This window comes from Gorilla gorilla, chromosome 9, assembly GCF_029281585.2.
Source record: "Gorilla gorilla gorilla isolate KB3781 chromosome 9, NHGRI_mGorGor1-v2.1_pri, whole genome shotgun sequence".
Classification (NCBI taxonomy): domain Eukaryota; kingdom Metazoa; phylum Chordata; class Mammalia; order Primates; family Hominidae; genus Gorilla; species Gorilla gorilla.
In genome coordinates, this window is record NC_073233.2 from 68,281,762 (window position 1) to 68,302,704 (window position 20,943).

General features: G+C 40.3%; 2 protein-coding genes across 4 annotated transcripts in view; both read left to right on the forward strand.

Annotated features, from left to right (window-relative positions):
* Positions 1–2,004: 2,004 nt before the first annotated feature.
* MS4A12 (membrane spanning 4-domains A12) lies at positions 2,005–12,083 on the forward strand. The gene is made up of 6 exons (XM_055354231.2): positions 2,005–2,280; positions 5,746–5,883; positions 6,645–6,701; positions 8,367–8,483; positions 11,381–11,491; positions 11,673–12,083. The coding sequence occupies exons 1-6, from the start codon at positions 2,005–2,007 to the stop codon at positions 11,775–11,777; spliced, it is 804 nt and encodes a 267-aa protein (XP_055210206.1). The 3' UTR covers positions 11,778–12,083.
* Positions 12,084–19,857: 7,774 nt separating this feature from the next.
* MS4A13 (membrane spanning 4-domains A13) overlaps positions 19,858–20,943 on the forward strand; it is a 30,652-nt gene continuing 29,566 nt past the window's right edge. Inside the window, exons 1-2 of one of the 3 annotated variants that reach the window (XM_019037251.2) lie at positions 19,858–20,169; positions 20,430–20,545. In XM_019037251.2, coding sequence (XP_018892796.2) covers positions 20,495–20,545 — 51 coding nt within the window. In that variant the 5' untranslated portion in view covers positions 19,858–20,169; positions 20,430–20,494. The remainder of the gene's footprint in view (positions 20,170–20,429; positions 20,546–20,943) is intronic. The other 2 variants (XM_019037252.2, XM_019037250.2) reach the window with 2 other exon arrangements.

The window sequence follows — 20,943 nt, forward strand, 5'->3', positions numbered from 1 at the left end:
TTTCAGAAAGATGTTTTCTCCCTTTTCATTGAGTTTTCAACCATTTTCAGTTGCATCTAGCATCGGAGGTAAGGGTTATGAGTGCAGGTTCTGGATTAAATTCTCTCATTGTGAAATGGGGATATTAGTAGAGTACCTATCTCATGGGGTTCTGTAAAGGGTACAGAGATAATGTATCTCATGCACTTAACATAGAAATAATAATAGAGCCAACCCTGTAATCGGCACAATTCCACATACTTTGCAGAGAATAACTCTTTAATACTCAAACTGACTCTCTAAGGAAGGTAGTCTTATTAGCTCTATTTTACAGACAGAAAACAGAGGCAAAGAGAGGTTAACAAACTTGCCAAAGACACAAAGTTTGGGTTAGATCCCAAGTTCATGTTCCTAAACATGACACTATACAGACCCTACTGTGCCTATAATAAGTCTTTAATAAATGTTAGCTCTCTATACACCTCACCTAAAGCTTGCTAAAGAGAATCCTTACTAACTCACTCAATCACGAAGAAGTTTATCCGGTTTATAAACTCCTCTCCATGGCATCAGAAGACAGAAGTTTTGTTGTTGGGTAGTTGCAGGAGCAGAGTCAATACCCTGTCACCAAGGCTGGCCTGGAAAACAAGCTGCAAATGTCCAGAGTGATGCTGCATGGAGGGGGATTCTGAACCAACAGCCAAGAATCCCATTTTCGAGTCCTAACTCTGACACATGTTTTCTGTGTAACCTTGAGCATGTCACTTAACTTGACTCAGCTTCAATTTCTCATCTGTAAATCAAGGGGAATGAGACAGGATAAATGGAAAGGGTCTTTTCTACCCTAAAATTTCTGGATTCTATGAGCACAGGGTCTGCATATGTGTCCTTGTTAGATACCAGTGATACATTGTACCAATAGGTTATTCATAGTATTCATACTTCATACCAAGAATGAGACATTCATCACTCTAACTTTCTTGATATTCATAAGCACAAGAAAATTGTTGTGCTTTTGAAGACCTCAAAAAAAGGAATCTAAGGCTAAAGACAAATTTTTTAAGTGTCATAATTTTTTTCAAGAATTAATAGTCATTGTTGTCCATATTCAGTTGTACTGGCTTATTTCCAACAAAATTTCCCTTGCCTACATGGGGCCTGAGATGCTCTAAGCTTTCAGAAGGACAGAAATGAATAAAAGCATTTTTCCTAAAGAACAGAAGAATCATCTTAAGTGGGCATATGTGAACTATCTAGTTTCCCAATTACTGGCAAACAATTTTAATCTTGGACTGCCCTCCTTGCCATACAAGTATTGTATTACTTGGCCCCTGTATTAGTTTTCTATTTGTTGATATAACAAACTACCACAAATGTAGTGGCTTAAAACAATATAATTTTTTTATCTGACAGTTCTGTAGGTCAGAATTCCAATACCAGCTCACTAGACTAAGCTCAAGGTGTCAGCAGAGTCATGTTCCTTCCTGGAGACTCTAGGGAAGAATCTGTTTCCTTGTTTCATCCAGCTTCTAGAGGCAACCCCTACACCTTGGTTCATGGACGCCTTCCTCCAACTTCACAGTTGGCAGCATAGCATCTCTCTAATGAGGGATGGTTTCAGGATGAAACTATTCCACCTCAGATCATCAGGAATTAGAGTCTCATAAGGAGCATGCAACCTAGATCCCCAACATGTGCAGTTCACAGTAGGGTTCATGCTGCTATGAGAATCCAATGCCACACTGATCTGATAGGAGGCAGATCTCAGGCAGTAATGCTTGCCTGCTGCTTACCTCATGTAGTGCGGCCAGGTTTCCAACAGACCACAGACAGGTACCAGTCCTTGGCGTGGGGGTTAGGGATTTATGAGAATCATGTTTCTATCAGTTGTTATGGCCCATTATCTGCTCACTTGTTCTCTCTATTTGCATAGATAATTGACATTTGACATTTGGTAAGATTTTCTTTAGTTTCTTTTCTGGATAGACGTATCACTTTTGTATGTTTTGTGATACTTAGGACATAATGATGTCATCCAAGCCAACAAGCCATGCTGAAGTAAATGAAACCATACCCAACCCTTACCCACCAAGCAGCTTTATGGCTCCTGGATTTCAACAGCCTCTGGGTTCAATCAACTTAGAAAACCAAGCTCAGAGTGCTCAGCGTGCTCAGCCCTACTGCATCACATCTCCGGGAATCTTTGCTAGCAGTCAACCGGGTCAAGGAAATATACAAATGATAAATCCAAGTGTGGGAACAGCAGTAATGAACTTTAAAGAAGAAGCAAAGGCACTAGGGGTAAGTCTATTTACTACCAGAATTTTAATTTCACATTTGCAAGGTCTTCTTATAAGTTATAGGAGAATATCATCCAATTGCTAAAAAGTTCTGAACGTTATTCAGAAATTATCTCTTTTAGACAGAAATATTTAGTCTGCCTATAGACTTTCCCTTGAGTTCATTTCATTTTAGATCAAGCAAAAATATAACAGGACACAGAGGAGCCTCCCTAGCTGGAGGATTTGGTAATATTGACATGACAGAAGCACTGTTACATCTAGCTTGATCTCATTTCTTCATTCAAAGGACTTTTTGGACAATCTCAATGCCATCTCTGGATTAGTTACAAGTCTGGTTTTTGCATAAAGGTGAATTTACATAACAATGAACAATGATGGCTGCCCCCAGAAAAGGAAACTACAAATGGGCAGTCTGGGAAAGGCTGAGTGTGAAAGAATTGGGGGACATTCCATCTGCTATGCCTCTTTCGCCAATACCCTTAGAGATGCTATGGTTTAACTGTCACCTTACTTCTACAAAGGAGACTCTGAACTGACTGCCTTGTTTCTGTAGGCATTGTAAAAACAAAAATGCCCTACTTGTAAGAAAATTCCACCTGCCTAGGTAGAATTGTTAGTCCCTTCTCTTTGCTTTCCAAATACATCATTCATCCCGCTAGCACAATTCCACCAAATTATATTAAGTCTCTCCCTGTGAATAGCTCAAAATGCTCTGCTGGAGCATTCCGTAAATGAATGCTCATTATGTGCCAGAAACTCTTCTAGCCATCTTACTATGTATTTCAAGTTGTGATGTTTTAGGGAAGAAAAAATGAGCATAAGTTCTCTTGCAGCAGCCTATTTACTAAGCTGTGGAGGTGGCCCTTCTGATCCTCCTCCTCCCAGATAGAGGAAATTCCCTGCTCCTAATAAGCCAATGGGACAAACTAACACCCCATACAGCCAGCCCCACACAGGTGCCTGGAATATCATCGAGCACAAAGGAGGTGCAATCTGTGCCCTTACAGAACTTACGCCCTAGAGGGGGAAATCAGACTGTACACATAATAAGGAAGTAAAGTACTTAGTGTGTTAGAAGGTGTTGAATGATATAGACAAAACAAAGAAGTGTAAAAGGGCTAAAAAGTACTAGGCAGTGAGGAGGCAGCAATTTCAAGGTGGTCAGAATGGGCTTTCCTTAGAACATGACATTTGAGCAAAAACCTGAAGTTAGGAGTGAGCCCTGCAGATATTAGGGAAAGAGAAAACAACCAGTGTAAAAGTCTTTAGATGAAAATGTGTGTGAGGTATTTGAAGAACAGGGAGGAGGCCAATAAAATAGAACAGAATGAGTGAGGGAGGGAGCAGTTGTCAGGAGGGCAGATGAGTGGCAGAGGCCACAGGTGGTGAGGCCTGCAGAGCAGAAGGCTTTGGCTTTGACTGCTTTGACCTTTGACTGGGTGGATGAGGAACCACTGAAGCATGCTGCCCGGCACCGAAGAGGCGTGTGATAAAAATACTTTAAAAGAATGTGAAGTTTTGTTTTCAAAATCTCCAGTTGGCAGAAGCTACTTCCTCTCTCTGAAGATTGTTATTTCTATGCCATCAGCAGGCCCCGGGCATCATGACAGTGCAGGGGCCACAGGTGGCAGGACTTGGCACACCTGTACCAGTCAACTCAGACCTTAAAGTGCTTCTGTGGCCAAAAATGCCGACAAATTGTATGTCCAAATTTTTAAGTCTGTCCTATAGGCAATTTGGATCAGTAAATGGTACAGCCAGGGCTGCAGGAGGAGAAATGAGGGCCAGTACAAATCCAGATCTAACTGCCCCTCATCAAGGTGACAGCAAGGATGAGAATGGGAAGTTTGTGACCAGATGGCTGAATTGCTGCTCTAAAGAACAGTTGTAAAAACCAAATATAAAGTCTAATACAGGAGTTCTTTAAGTGAGATAGGCTAAACGTGGCCCATCATCTCTCTGAAGCTATAAGCAAAAGTATGGTATGTGTGTGTATGAATGTGCAAGAATAATTTTTCAGGGAGAAAGGTTCATGGTTTTTATCGATGTCTCAAGAAACTTTTAGCATTGTTTATGAAACTGGGTTTTTTTCTAATTTTAATTCGATTTACTTGTGTTCAGTAGCTATTTATTGAAGAAATAAATACAGCAGTCTTTGTATTTGCAGTCTCCCTGGATAGATAAGATGTAAACACGGGGGAAAATAAATTACAAATCTACAATCAAGTTTTGGACCAATCTAGAAATGATTATTCCTCAGAAATCTATCTTTATTTACAATGAAGGAAGGTTCAATAAGAGGTACAAGGAGGTAAAAGATGTATACCTTACTTTTAGTAATATATGATTGATAAGAAGAATGATTGGTAAGAAAATGATTGCATACCTGCAACTTTTTAAAAAAGGACAATATACACTTTGGGAGGCCAAGGCGGGCAGATCAAGAGGTCAGAAGATCGAGACCTTCCTGGCTAACACCGTGAAACCCCGTCTCTACTAAAAATACAAAAAGAAATTAGCCAGGCATGGTGGCGGGCGCCTGTAGTCCCAGCTACTCGGGAGGGTGAGGCAGGAGAATGGTGTGAACCTGGGAGGCGGAGCTTGCAGTCAGCCGAGATCATGCCACTGCACTCCAGCCTGGGCAATAGAGCAAGACTCTGTCTCAAAAAAAAAAAAAAAAAAAAAAAAAACAATATAAATGAATCCAAAATCAAGTAATAAGGTGTGTTTTATGTCATGAGATGCAACTGAAATTTAGAAAGAAAGAAAAAAGATTAATTTGGTGTAATCAAGAAGACTTCATGGAAAAGGTAGAGCAGAGCTGAGCATGGGGGAAGACAGTACCGAATAATTCAGACAGGCTCAGCAGTCAATGTGCTGCAGTAAATTCCCAGATCTGCCTCTTAGGAATTGTGTGACCTTGGATACCTGATATCTTTATGTCTCTGGGACTCAATCCAGTTGTGGGAGGATTACATGAAACAATAAATGTAAAGTGTTCAGAACATGACCAAGCACATAATTCATGCCTAATAAATGGTTTTATCTTCACCAATTCCTTTACCCGTAACTGGGATGACCCAAGCAGAGAACTGATCCATCTGAAAAAGCAGCTACTGACATCACAGTTAAAGTATTGTTTTTCTAATAGTCTTTTAGAGGCCCTCAGAGATGCTAATGCATCATTAAGCAGCTGTACTTTCTGAAGAATTCTTCTTGGGCCACCCCAGTAAATCTCCCCAAATACCTCAAAACAGGGCGTTTCACTAAGGGCCTTGCACTCCAGTTATTCTAGTATATGTCAGAATCTTCATGACCCACCTCCTGCTTCAGATGTGTGCCTGAATGACAACGATGGATCTCAGCAAAATTGACAATAAATAAGCAGGGGCAGCAATGACAGTACTGTTTCACACGTCTGAAAGTGAAGAAGTAATTTTAAATGGCTGTTTTCTTTTTTCAGGTGATCCAGATCATGGTTGGATTGATGCACATTGGTTTTGGAATTGTTTTGTGTTTAATATCCTTCTCTTTTAGAGAAGTATTAGGTTTCGCCTCTACTGCTGTTATTGGTGGATACCCATTCTGGGGTGGCCTTTCTGTGAGTAGATTGCTAGAACACCACTCCTTCTTGGTTTATAAAGTATTCCCTCTTGGTTTATAAAGTATTGCTATCTCCAGCCAATTCACAACTCATTTCTTGATAAAGCCCTACACCTGAGGGCTGGAGAATTTAGAAAAATGAATAGCTCTGAATGAGCATGAAAAAATCGGGAACTTTTTCGCCATTTTACCTAGGAGCTTATTCCATTCTTTAAAATTTAATCATGTAATCAGCAAGTCAAAGTTTTGATTATCTACTACATTTGAGATGGAAATGTATGTATTGGGTGGAGAGACAGAGAAAAGAAAAGGTGATTGGAAACATGATTAAAAATATGCAAGTAAGCCAGGCATAGTGGTGTGTGATTGTAGTCCCAGCTACTTGGGAGGCTGAGGCCAGGGAATTGCTTGAGTTCAAGAGATGGAGGCCAGCCTGGGCAATATAGTGAGACTCAATCTCTAAAAAAATTTTTTAATTAAAAAATGCAATTGATTATAAGAAGGGATGGAGCAGTAAGCCTCAGAACAAGGAATGCTTAAACATTGTGAGTTCTTCATAGGCCAGAAATTAAGGAAAAGAAAATAAAAAAGAAGTCAAGGACATATGACTGAGAGTTACTCCAGAAAATTCAGAAGTGCGAGAGAAAATTTTGAGAAAGAAACTAGATGAACATAAATAGACCAACCTTTCATATAAAGAGAAATTCCCAAGCACAACCAGTTAACCCATTTCACAAATAAATTTGTCCATTTCCACAGTTTATTATCTCTGGCTCTCTCTCTGTGTCAGCATCCAAGGAGCTTTCCCGTTGCCTGGTAAGTTAGACTGTTTCTACTTTTTGAACCCCTTTAAAGATTAGCTTAACATATTGGGGAGGAAAATTGAAAAGCTGGATTTGGGAAATGCAAAAGGGAGCACCTTTCCCAAAAAAAATCTATTGGTTGCCTCATGGTCTGAGCGCTGGTGTGAGAAAATGGTCCACACAGTTTGCCACTAAGAAATGGCAGAGCTCCACATCCTGAGTCTTGAACTCACAAGGGTGAGAAGTAGTAAAAATCAGGGTTGTTTAAGCTTTAACCTAAAAGCTCCCTGGTTCAGTCTGGTCACACTCTATTATGGGAAGTCCAAAGGAGAACCCAGGAGCCAGGAAATACGTACTAGACACATCAGTTACCAAGTCTCTACTGTTCATTTGCCACTTCTCAGCTCTGTCTTGTATTTTTATTTTTTTATTTGTGCTATTTCATACTCTTACACAGGTTGTGTGTTTTACAATTCTTTAAATTGCCATTAAATGAGTCTAGCTTGTTCTGTAAGAAGAGTTTATAAAAATGATCAGTAAGACCGGACTTTGAGTTCTGTCGGTCACAGCACCCCACCTATTCCAATTTCGTGGTCTACCATTGAACCAGGAAAAAGAAAGTGATTTACCAAGAACTAGAGTCAACTAGAGCAGAGCTGGTGTCAAGATTATACGTAATCCAGTACAAGAAAGAAGAACAGGGAAAGAGGAACACAGAATCATGTAGCTCATGCTCTTGCAGACAAAAGAAGAATAAAATAATTAAATCAAATTAAAATAAAATAAGCCTAATTCTGATTAACCACTCCTGTTGCAGTCCAAAAACAAAATAAAGCACCCTTTCTCTGCATCTTTTAAGGATCCTTCCGTCTAATTGAGATTGTCGAAGCATAGATTCCACCTCTTAGAGGAGACAGCCACTGACACATACCTAAGACAATTTTTCTAAGAGCTTTTAGAGACCTTCAGGAGGCTCTAAGGCACGCTGCAGCACAAGCACATTCTAAAGAACTTGACTGTGCCACCCCTAGCAAGTCACCTGCGGACTTGGTTTCACAATTATTCTTCTGCATGTTAAAATCCTATTGTAGAAACTGGGGAAAGTTTTGTAGTCACAAATACACCTCTGCCCACAAAAGCCTAAATTTTCTCCTTCTAAATTGGGGGGTTCATATTTAGTCCCTAGAGAGACTTAGGGTTTTCATTAATTCCTAAATTTTTCAGCAAACATGTTGTGTCTAAACACTTTCCCATCTATAAAATCATATGCTATCGTACTACCTCATTCAAAGGCTGTAAGAGTTAAATGAGATAATTTAAATAATTTAACACAGTGTCTGCCACAGAAAAATGCTCATTAGAAGTTTGTTTTTTCATTTTTTTATAAAGAAAATATAGTTGTTATTGTGCATGAAGCTTTTAGTAAAATCCAATAGATGAGTGCCTGCTTTATATGATTTACATTTTTCTACAGCTTTTTAGAAGTACCCTACATCTAGGCTGCATACAGAATAATGTTTATGGGAATTACCCAGAAGGGCAGAAAACAGAATAATTTCAACTTGAAAAATTGTTTTGAAAGTTCAAAAATTAAGAACCATGAAATTTGATTGATTCTTATTTCACTTAACTTCAGTGATCCTGTATATAATTGATTTTTTCCTGCCATCTCCATTAGGTGAAAGGCAGCCTGGGAATGAACATTGTTAGTTCTATCTTGGCCTTCATTGGAGTGATTCTGCTGCTGGTGGATATGTGCATCAATGGGGTAGCTGGCCAAGACTACCGGGCCGTGGTAAGTATCCCATAATCCACCATGTGCCTGCTCTCTTTTCAGTCCCGTAAAGTGGGTCTATGTTTTATTTCTTAATACCGTATACCAGCTCTAGTGGAAAATCTTTTTTCTATTCTAGCCCCACCCCTAGTCATATGATCTCTGGGACTATAGAATAAAGTGAGAGGGTTACCTCTACAGATAGACCGAGGCTTAAAAGACATCCTTTATTGGCCCATCTCACTGTTAATCACACGAACAATGGGGAAGGGTTTGGATAGGCCTCCATGGCTTCTAAAATTGTCCAAAAATTATTTTCTCAACATTTGAAATTCTATATAAATCAGGTAGTCAAGCTATTGAGTGTTTTTGTTAAACTTCAGAGTAAAGTATGAAGTGAGAGGGAAATGATAGGGATAAGAACATCTGATTTTTACAGAGAAACCCAAGGAATGAAGCAATTGCAAAATGAAGCACGTATCTCTGAATGTGCTCAAAACACAATCACACATTCATTAGCCTTATATAGCCAAGCATGGACTCTGACCTTAGGAGGAAATGAGTGGCCCAAGGGCAGGAATGCTTACCATCTATAAGGAATGGAGCAACATGGTATAAAATGAGGTTGGGCTGGAAGCTGTCATCCTACCTCAATGGCCACATTAACCATTTTGGTCTTCATTCTGTGAGCAATGGAAAACCACAGAAGAGTGGTTTTATTGGTTTCGTTTTATTTTATGTTGGGGTTGGTTTTGCTTTTGCTTTTCAGTTTACAAAAAGCAGAGTTTATTAAATTACTGTGGGCTACATATATCTTAAGAAAGACACAGAATGACTTCCTTATCTATCTAGAACATATTAACATTAAAACAATATCACAATATTTTGAACAAATAACCACAATAACATTTCCTTTATCAGTTCACTCAATACTGTGTAAGTAATTCTGTTTCACTGGATCTCGGAGTGGCAGGCTTATGAAGCCATCTGCCTCTCAACTAAAGGGTTCTGAAATCCTGACTCCAACCATTGGTATAATCTGAAAGTTGTCTAGGCACTCCCATCAGATGCGTGTCCCCTAGAGTATGTTCTTTGAAGTGTCAGTAGTTTGAATTGCTGGCACACTCCTTTTCCACAAAGCTCTGAGACAATCCTTTGTTAAAAACATAGGAGAGTTTTAGGCCGGGAATTTGAATGATCACTTTTGTGCTTGGAAAGGACAACACTGTTTGCAGTGTAAGGAAAAGCTTATATAAGAAGGTGTATTAGTTTGTTTTCACACTGCTGATAAAGAAATACCAAAGACTGAGAAGAAAAAGGGGTTTAATGAGCTTACAGTTCCACATGGCTGGGGAGGCCTCACAATCATGGCAGAAGGCAAGGAGGAGCAAGTCACATCTTATATGGATGCGGGCAGGCAAAAAAAACAGAGCTTGTGCAGGGCAACTCCTGTTTTTTAAAACCATCAGATCTCATGAGACCCATTCACTATCACAAGAACAGCATGGGAAAGACCCACCCCCATAATTCAATCATCTCCCACCAGGTTCCTCCCACAACAAGTGGGAATTATGGGAGCTACAAGATGAGATTTGGGTGGGGACACAGAGCCAAACCATATCAGGAGGCAAAAATAGATGAGAAAGCTTCTTGGTAAATAAGGCAGAGTGAAGCAAGAACAAAATTCATCCTCCAAAATACCAAACAAAAGAACAAAAATTATTCAAAAAAACAGCTTTCAAACTGGCATCCAAGTAGAGAAACAAATCATTCTGATGCTATTCAAAGCTGAAAAAAAGCACAGCTTTTAGACCTGGCTCTTGTTTCCCTAGAAACAAAACTGAGGAAAGAAGGGAAGCCAGAAAAAAATACTGAGAAGTCTCACTAACACTCTCCAGTCTGTAGCTGAGAAGGCTGGGGTGGAGAGCAGTCAATTCTGTGAAAGGATAAAGCAAATCCTGTATGGTACAAGACCATGGGTAGTACCCAGGACCTCAGGAGACAGAAGAAAGGGCAATACCTTCCCATACCCTGCATGGTACCCTACTACCAGCAGGGAATGAGCAGAAATGCACAGGAATAAACCTCCAGCCAAGGAGCAGGCCTCCATACTAAGCATTTAGCAGGCTCTCAGAAGACAGAAAAAGCGAAGTCCATCTTCACTAGCAAGAACTGTGCTCGAAGCCAGCTAAGCTATCTCTCTCCCTGCAACAGCTATATGTTCACATTCAGAAACATGGATATAAAACAACCGCTAGGGCTCAAGTTGTAATGGAAGCAAGGAAGACAAATGGGACCCAAATAAACAAAGAGTGAATGAAGGAAAATTCACCTACACTGTATCTGATCAAATAGAAGGCCTGTATAGAGTTCAAGTGAGCTTAATACTTTTATTTAAAATAGAAATAACATGATTCCATTCTTATAGAATGATGCTCCTCTCTCTTGGTTATTCTCTTTTTTCCCTCTCACGACATCTTTCTACACATCCATTCTTCTGCCTTTTCCCTGTACACAGAGAGCTAGGATAATAGTCATCAAATATTAATTTTGGTTATTTCTAAGCACTGGCATTTGGAATGATCCGTTGGTTTCTATATTGCTTGACTTTTTAAATGAGTAGTAACATTTGTATTAAAAAAAAACAATGAGGCCATCACAAAGGAAAAAAAACTACCTTCTTTCTAATATTTCTAAACAAAATAGCCTACTTACCAAAAGGAAAGACTTCTGGCATTTTAAAGAAAATGCAAAATAAATTCACACTCCTCTGGAACAAGCATTTGATGATACTGGAAGAATAAGCATGGAGCGAGTTGAGTATAAGCAATAGCACATTTGATGAGTCAATAACTTTTTGAAGCCCACGTGAGGCCCTCCTGATTAGCCAAAATTTCACTATTTATTTATGATTTCAGCTTTCTGGAAAAGGCATTTCAGCCATGCTGATGATCTTCTCCCTCTTGGAGTTCTTCATAGCTTGTGCCACAGCCCATTTTGCCAACCAAGCAAACACCACGACCAATATGGTGAGTTGGGTCTCTTCTTTGTAAAATAATCTGAAAATGCCCTGGAGAAATACAGACTTGTGTCTGCTAAATCCTACTATCGGCTTACCAGAATGCTCTTTGTCCTTCACTCTGATGGTACCAGGGGAAATTGCATAGGATTGTAGTAACCATATTGCTTGTTTTTATTCATTCTTTCCAGTCTGTCCTGGTTATTCCAAATATGCATGTAAGCAACCCTGTGACACCAGCGTCTTCTTCAGCTCCTCCCAGATGCAACAACTACTCAGCTAATGTCCCTAAATAGTAAAAGAAAAAGGGGTATCAGTCTAATCTCATGGAGAAAAACTACTTGCAAAAACTTCTTAAGAAGATGTCTTTTATTGTCCACAATGATTTCTAGTCTTTAAAAACCGTGTTTGAGATTTGTTTTTAGGTTGGTCGCTAATGATGGCTGTATCTCCCTTCACTGTCTCTTCCTACATTACCACTACTACATGCTGGCAAAGGTGAAGGATCAGAGGACTGAAAAATGATTCTGCAACTCTCTTAAAGTTAGAAATGTTTCTGTTCATATTACTTTTTCCTTAATAAAATGTCATTAGAAACAAAAGCCTTTTTCAGTATGTTTAAAAAATTGATTTTGATTTGATATTGGTTGTAGAGCAGTAGATCTGATCTATACTCCAAGAAGATTGATAAACCTTCTTTGATGATGATTTTTCTAGGTGTCCAGTCACTGGAGTTCCCTAACTCATCTCCTCCTCCTCTTTCTGTTCAGAAAGCAAGTGTCCAGTTGCCCTTGTTGGAGGTCATATTATTCTATACATTAATATCATCAAACATCTTGCCTCTTAACTACCTACAAAATTTTGCTATTTACAGAGTATTTTCATGTACATTAAACTCACCTGCAATGGGACAACAGTCAGACAGGGATGCTGCATTGAGGGGTTTTCATTTGAGTTTTGGCTTTTTGTTTTTGAATTGTTGGCACATTTATAAGCCAATTAGAACAATTAAGGTAAGACAGAAGGGATGAATGACAGTGTAAGTTTCAAGAAATCAAAAGCACAGATGGAAAACATCACCTAAGTCATGAAAAAGGGCAGTTTCTCTACAAAATAGAAAGGTATAATTATCACAGATATCCACAGCTTTGCAATAGTGGCAGTGAGGATCTGATGTGATGGCTCATGTCATCCCTGTCAAAGCAGTAGTGATGTCATGCCTAAGGTAGGGGCATAGGTAGAGTCAGAATGTTGAACATAATGGTAACAAGGGAAAAGTCATGGAACTGGAGAATAAAGTGGTCGGAGAAACAGGATTGCCAAGCTGTACAGAAGGCACATTTGAGGATGTGGTAACAAATTCAGAGTATGAACAAATTGCTTCTGCAAGGCCTTGCTGCTAGATCCAGGCAAACTATGGATCCAGGAAACTATCTATTTGATTTTTTCCAGGGTTAAGATTTTGCTAGAGGAGATGACAAAATAGCAGAAGGGCAAGAAAGCTTAGGACATTGTAAAAAATATTATTTAAATGATGGCCTGTGGAATCTAAACTGGATAAGGAAGGAATAATAGTAATAATAAAAGCAATAATAAAGACAGATTGATCATAAATGGAGAAATCTGCCTTTTCTCCAGGAGCTGTCATGACAATCAAATGAGATAATGTTATATGAATATGGTTTGAAAATAGCAAAGTATTGTCCCTTTTTGAAATTTTAATATTATTAAAGAAGCCAGAAGGGAAAAATATAACAAAAAGAGTAGGCAGAGAAATCAAAATCAGGGAAGAGGCAGATTAGAAGAACAGAATTTTTGCATCTGGGAAAGTAGATGTATTATGTCAGGCAAGAGTCACATAATTTCAATGTCATTGGTCTGCCAAGGTCCCAACTATTCAGCAACTGGGTGATTGGAAATGCTGTGTCCTTCACCATAAAGCTCAACAGCTCAGCAAAAGTGAAGACATAGATTTCATGGTCTAAGGGTCTGGAAAGTAAATGGTGCCTCAAAATGTGGGGGAGGGGATGGTATATTGTATATCTATACACGTAAAATAAACAAATATAAAAGTAACTTACTTTAGGGAACAGAAGCATTTCCAGCAAAGTTCATTTTTAAGTAAATTTCTATCAAATATATTCTATTTTTCAAATTGCTTTAATAATAGTAATAATAACAGCATATATTTAGCCCATTCTTTGTACCACTCACGTTCCAAGCACTGTTTCAATGCTCACGACAACCACCTGTGAGGCAGGTGGATCATTTTCAGATGAAAAAACTTTGGCAGAGAAGTTAAAAATCTTGTCCTAAGATATGTAGCTAGCAAATGGTGAAGCATGGATTTGAACCCAGGCAGTATGTTTCCCAGGTCCGGGCAGTTGCCCTAACCATTATTCCCACTATTCTTATGGTCTTGGATAGAATCAGACATTTGTAATGCCAAAACAAACAGAAATGTTTCTCTATAGTAAGCTTGTAATAAATTTGGAAGAAATTGCCTTATTCTCTGATAGGAGAGAGGAGATTTAGTAATATAATAATACAGTTGACACTTAAACAACATGAGTTTGAACTGCGAAGCTCCACTTATGTGCATATTTTTTCAATGTGGGAAAAGTCATGGAAATGGAGAATAAACTGATCAGAGAAACAGAGGATTACCAAGCTATACTGAGGGTACATTTGAGGGGGTTTTAGCAAACTTATACCATGAACAACTTTCTCCAGCTGGGCCTGTGATCTGAGACCCTAGAAGGTGACTGGAACAGAAATATGATATTGCCCTCCCCCTCCCTTCTCTCTCATGCCGAGCGGAGGCTGGACTGTACTGCCGCCATCTCGACTCACTGCAACCTCCCTGCCTGATTCTCCTGCCTCAGCCTGCCAAGTGCCTGGGATTGCAGGTGCGCGCCGCCACGCCTGACTGGTTTACGTATTTTTTGGTGGAGACGGGGTTTCACCGTGTTGGCCAGGCTGGTCTCCAGCTCCTGACCACGAGTGATCTGCCAGCCTCGGCCTCCTGAGGTGCCGGGATTGCAGACGGAGTCTCGCTCACTCAGTGCTCAATGTTGCCCAGGCTGGTGTGCAATGGCGTGATCTCGGCTGGCTACAACCTCCACCTCCCAGCCGCCTGGCCTGCCTTGGCCTCCCAAAGTGCTGAGATTGCAGCCTCTGCCTGGCTGCCACCCCGTCTAGAAAGTGAGGAGCACCTCTGCCTGGCCGTCATCCCGTCTAGGAAGTGAGGAGCGTCTCTGCCTGGCCACCCATCGTCTGGGATGTGGGGAGCGCCTCTGCCCCGCCGCCCCGTCTGAGATGTGAAGAGCACCTCTGCCCGGCCGCGACCCTGTCTGGGAACTGAGGAGTGTCTCTGCCCCACCGCCACCCCGTCTGGGAGGTGAGGAGCATCTCTGACCCGCCGCCCCGTCTGAGAAGTCAGGAGCCCCTCCGCCCAGCAGCCGCCCCATCTGGGAAGTGAGGAGCCCCTCCGTCCGGCAGCCGCCCCGTCTGGGAAGTGAGGAGCGTCTCCGCCCCACAGCCGCCCTGTCCGGGAGGTGGGGGGCAGCCCCCGCCCGGCCGCTGCCCCATCTGGGAGGTGGAGGGGGCGACTCTGCCCAGCCGCCCCATCTGGGAAGTGAGGAGCCCCTCTGCCCAGCCGCCACCCTATCTGGGAGGTGTACCCAACAGCTCATTGAGAACGGGCCATGATGACGATAGCGGTTTTGTCGAATAGAAAAGGGGGAAATGTGGGGAAAAGAAAGAGAGATCAGATTGTTACTGTGTCTGTGTAGCAAGAAGTAGACATAGGAGACTCCACTGTGTTCCGTACTAAGAAAAATTCTTCTGCCTTGGGATGCTGTTAATCTATAACCTTACCCCCAACCCCGTGCTCTCTCAAACATGTGCTGTGTCCACTAAGGGTTAAATGGATTAAGGGCGGTGCAAGATGTGCTTTGTTAAACAGATGTTTGAAGAAGTCATCACCACTCCCTAATCTCAAATACCCAGGGACACAAACACTGCGGAAGGGAAGGCGGCAGGGCCCTCTGCCTAGGAAAACCAGAGACCTTTGTTCACATGTTTATCTGCTGACCTTCCCTCCACTATTGTCCTATGACGCTGCCAAATCCCCCTCTCTGAGAAACACCCAAGAATGATCAATAAATACTAAAAAAAAAAAAAAAAAAAAGATAAATGAGGAGATGTACAGAAGAGAGAAGAAAAAAAAAAAGAATTATGATATTGCAACATAGAGGTCACATGCCTGCTGTGGTATTATTTGAAGCCCTTATGGTATTTTCATTCTGGAAAATCTTTTTCAAATGTTCATTTTTTTCATTCATTTGCTTAAAAAGAAGTATTACACTACTACTTTGTGATAAAAACTCTACTATTCCATAAAATTTAGGCTTTACATATTTTTTCATGTAGGGTAATATAAAATGAAATGGAGTAGGACTTATCTAGATGTCAGCGAACACATGCTTTTTTCATGCAGAATTAACGCTGGATTTGCATACAAAGACTTTGCCTACGAAATATAACTTAAGCTACACACACACATACACATTACACACACATCTCAAGTACTTCCTATATTTAGTCTCTTCCGTCCTCAGAAGAGCACAGATCATTATTAGATCTCTAGGCCTCTAGGGTGTCTTCTAATTCTAGATTCTAAGGCTTTACAGAAGGTCGATCATTCATCATGAAACACATGGGCTCAAGAATAATCTTTCAAGGATCTATAAATATATCTTAGATAAACATGTGTCATTGATTCATGCCTGGCCAAAACAAAATTTCTGAAAGCTGTCTTTCCCAGAACATGTTTGCATTTGTCACAACCCTCTAATAATCAATCACAATTGTCCCCTTTTCCCACAGAGCAGATGCTGGCCAAACCTACCCTGAGTTTTGCACAACTGGGGGTGGGGTGCAGAGTCCCTAGGCATCTATTTGCAGGGGTGATTTGCATCAAGCAAAATACGCCACAGAAATTTTGAGTTCAGGTATCTGATATTCAAGCTGAAAGATCAGAGTCCAGTTGCCAGCCTCACCTAGGTGACCAGGTCTAATCCCTATGGAGAAAGGGCTGTGCTCCTCACTTGTGCATGGACTATAACCAGGCTCCTTCTCTGTAAGGAAGACTGAAGAAGATGCAAGGCTGTTTGAACACCTCCAGGGCTCTGATGCTTGCGGAGCCCTGGGAGACAGCACCCGGGGTAAGGCAGCCTTCTCCCAGAGAAGCTGCAGCAAGGCCTGAGACTACAGTGTATCTGGAAAGTGGCTGCCCCATACACTCAGCAACAGCTCAGCCAATGCCTGCTGGAGAACAAATGTGAAAATTCTGGGGACTCCCAGAAATGCTCTGGAAATGGGGATTTGCAGATAAGTGGGGTCATTCTTCAACAGATGGGGGTGGAAACCAGGCCACCTGGGCCATAAGGCTAATATGTCTTGCTAATTCCCACAGGCTGGAGAGGCCTTGGATATCAGTGTTTTCCTAAAACTTGCTGATTTCTGCCTTTTTCTCTTCATTTTGCATTTAAAACAAACCAAGCAAATTTATAATTTATAACTGTTCTCTCTTTTCTCCTAGCTCTCCTCCTCTCCCTCAGTTCTCTGGTTTCACTCTTATAAACAAATTGCTGTTACTAAATTCTAGCAGCCTAGCAGTGCTCAACGGGCTTCATTCAATCTCTTTCTCCACACACACACCGCGGGGGTCTCTATTTCATTTAGGTCTCACGCACAATTTCACTTTATATTTCACAACTGTTCCTACTCTCCCAAGTATTTGGCAACGCTTAAGGATATGGTATGGACTTTTAGGCCAAATGTCATTTCATATATTTATACAATGCTACAATGTGTACTTCAAGACCCTAATTTTACAGATGAGAAATGAATTCAAAGAGTAGAGGAGTGGAGTACACACAGCCAGAACTGGAGCTGGAAACCATCTCTAGACCTTGTGATTGCTTCAACAATATTCTTTATGCAATTCCATGACAGTCACAACATAGAGCTCTTTCTGAAGGAGACTTAGAGGAAGAAAAGTGGGTAGGAGGATGGGCTACAAATTCTGGAGCTAGACTTACACTGCTGGAGTTAGAATCTCAACTCTTAACATTTATAAGCTGTGTGACTCTTAACTTCGCCAAACCTTAGCATACTCATCTGTTAAAATGAAAATAACAATGGTATGTACATCATTGGCATGTGGTGAAGTTTAAATAAGCAATATAAGGTACTTAACATATTGCCTCAACATAGTAAATGAAAGGGAAAAAAAGCAAGATAAGTTTAAGCTATTAATTAGCATTTTACTAAAGAATAGTATATAAGTGATATAGTAAACATATGAAAACTGAAATCTACTATATATATGTATGTGTACCAGCATATATATATACTTATATACATATAGATTATACTTTACATAAATATACATATGTATGGATATTGCATTTCTACAATGAATTCAATTGTTTAGTTTCCCCAGTTTGCATAGATTTCCATTTTACTTTACTAGAACACCCTAGTGTTTACACAGAGGAAACATCTGTTTTCTCTAGTGTATAAATAAATAAAATTCCTCAAAGAAATCTGGACAAGTTATTTTATCAGGGCTCACAGCCAACAGGGTCCTTGTAATAATCCCCAACAATGGTTTTAACAATATTATATAGGCATTGTGGTTCCAGCACATTTTCACTAATGTCTTTTGTATACTAGGAACTAATTCAAGAGAAATTAACAATATGATCCACATAGAGAAATAAAAGTCATATTGGATGTCAAACCATGACTGATTGATTGCCTCTTCATTGCTGAAGAATACAGTTTTTAACAGCCAAAGGATAAAAAATTAAAGTGAATTCTGAATTTCCAAATCCAGTTTATAGGTACTGAGAAAATCAATGTTGCTTTTACTGATCTGTGATATTAGCAGAAGAAATAAGATGTGCCAAGGAACCATGCCTGTCTCATAGTTTGGCTCACTCTTCTATTTTTGCCTATGTTTATACTGAATACACACTTTGGCCCCAGTCCAAAAAAATGACCAAATCCATGATAATTTCCAGAGACTGTTGGCCAAAGGTTAAATGAAGAAATAGGTCACTTCTCTCACAAATAATCAGTCTTGGCAGCAAGTTACAATGGGGGTCCATCTCATCAGAACTGGCTCTTTCTACTATGGATTCTAAAAAATCCATAACCCTGAGGTTGAAGACACAGTTCCTCTTTCTACAGCAAAGAGAATGCTTAATATTATCAGAGCCCTCTCTGCTCACAGACAAGAAACTCAAAAAATAACAATAATGCTAGAAACTGAAGTGGCATATTACTTAAGAATAAAACTATTACCTTCAATGACATACTGACCAATACAGAATGTAAAGACTTTAGAAGAGCCTGGGCTTTTTTTTTTTTTTCCTTTGATTTGAGGGGACTTTGGAGTCTCAATGTAAGGAAGCTAGCTGTGAGACTAAAAATAAAGATTCTCAATTTACAGTTGATTTTTCAGGCTATAAAAGATCTTGATGGCTTTTAGACACACTCATGATTTAGCTTTTTGCAAATAAAGGTGTTGGAAGCACAGAAAATTTCCTTATGAAAGAAAAATCTGTCTTGTGTTCTGCGTGTTTTACTCACTGGCTATCATTGACTAAAAATTTACATTACAAGCTGGAATTTTAACTTTTCCACAATGTCAATTTAAATTTTCCATGAATAAATGAGAAATGCCATTGAGTGGCTGTTCTCCAGGTACTTTAAACGCCTCAGTAAGTCATGATAGCTGCCTAAGAGGATGGTCTGTACTCCTCATCTAAAGCACCTCTTCATAAACACTGTTTTAACTACTGTCTACACCTCAAACAGAAAACTAACACCACGTATCACCTAACAGGTAAACCCACCTCAGCAAGTGGATCAAAAAGTCATTCTGGTGTCTTGTTAAGTATTACTCTCATCACTAAATTCCTTCTTCAGTTACTTATGTTTAAAGAAAAAAAAAGTGAGCCATTGATTTAGCCACTTCACTCGAAAGTGCACCTTCCAAAGGTGCTCTTGTGGTCAAAATTTTTCTTTGAAGACAGAAAAGGTGAAGGGCGGACTTTTCCTCAGTGATCCTGGTCACTGTGCAGCAGGTGTGTGTATAAGAAACGCACCAATATGGGCAATCTCAGAATAGAGGTTTGCAGAAACCGTTCCTAGAGACACCAAAACGTAGTTAACCGGTTGTCTGACCACGTGGCTGCCAGGGGCCTAGTGAGTCTGCGCACACGCACTACCTCCGCCCCGGCAGTTCCTGAGTGGGTGCGCAGGCGCAAGAGGAGCATACCGTTGCCATTGCAGACCTTCACTCCCTGAGGAGCCTGAGGGCCGGCTGGGTGCTGGGCTCCTGGCTATCCCTGTGATGGTAGCTCAGCGAGATCTGGGGACCTGGCGCTGAGCGCGTTGCCAGCCGGGATCTTCCTCTTCATCTAGACCTGGACGCTGGCGTGAGAACTCGGACTGGGTCCTGGACGAGCGCCCCCCGAAACTCCTTGGAACCTTGAACAAGTAAAATGCAGGGTAGTGATGTCGCTTTGCTGGAGTGCTTTCGTGTCAGAAGCCATAAAGGGACACGGAGGCTGATTACGGTGTTCCTCTCCCTATCATACTCTGTAAACAGTAGGCACTATTTACTACTGAGATGATAGCTGTAAATGCCGATATGTTTTAGTCATAGAGAGAGACTTTTCAGTTATGAAGGCTGTTATTCAGAATAGGTGGATGAAAGTTGATGCCTCTAATATTAAGGCCTAGAAAGAAGAAGGAAGGCTATTGCTTCTGAATTTGGGGAGGTGGTGACTGAACAATAAGGAAAGGATCAAACTTAACGTATTTTCTTTTAAGAAAATAATGTATATGTGTTTTGTACTGTTTTGTAGAAGTCTGCTAATAAAGATATCACCAAAGGTTAAAGAGAAAATCATCTAGAGGAAATGCTGGCAGTATGGCATGTGTTCTTTTACAAATCTCTACAGCAGATTCTCTCGTTTTAGGGGTAAGATTTCACTTTGACTAACTAAATTTAAGATCATGAACTATTTCATTTTTTTAACGGATATATTGGATCTAAAGGGGGACAGATTTGGTTAAATCAAAAGGGTAAAAATTTTTATTTTTTTTCAAATGTTGATTGTCTTCTACAAATTTTGACTGATCTCATGTTCCTTCATGTGCTGAGATGTGGGTATACAGACTAAACCAACACACACAGGATAATAGAGAAATCCAAGTAAGGTTTAAAAGGAAAAAAGAGAGTACTGCACTTACATTTATGCAGTAGGATGATTATAAATTTGTCTCTTCTGTTAAGTTATAAACATGTGAAGTTACAGTTTAGCTTTGTTAGTAAACACCAAGGAATTATGAGTATCATGCTTTTTCACATCCAAAGGG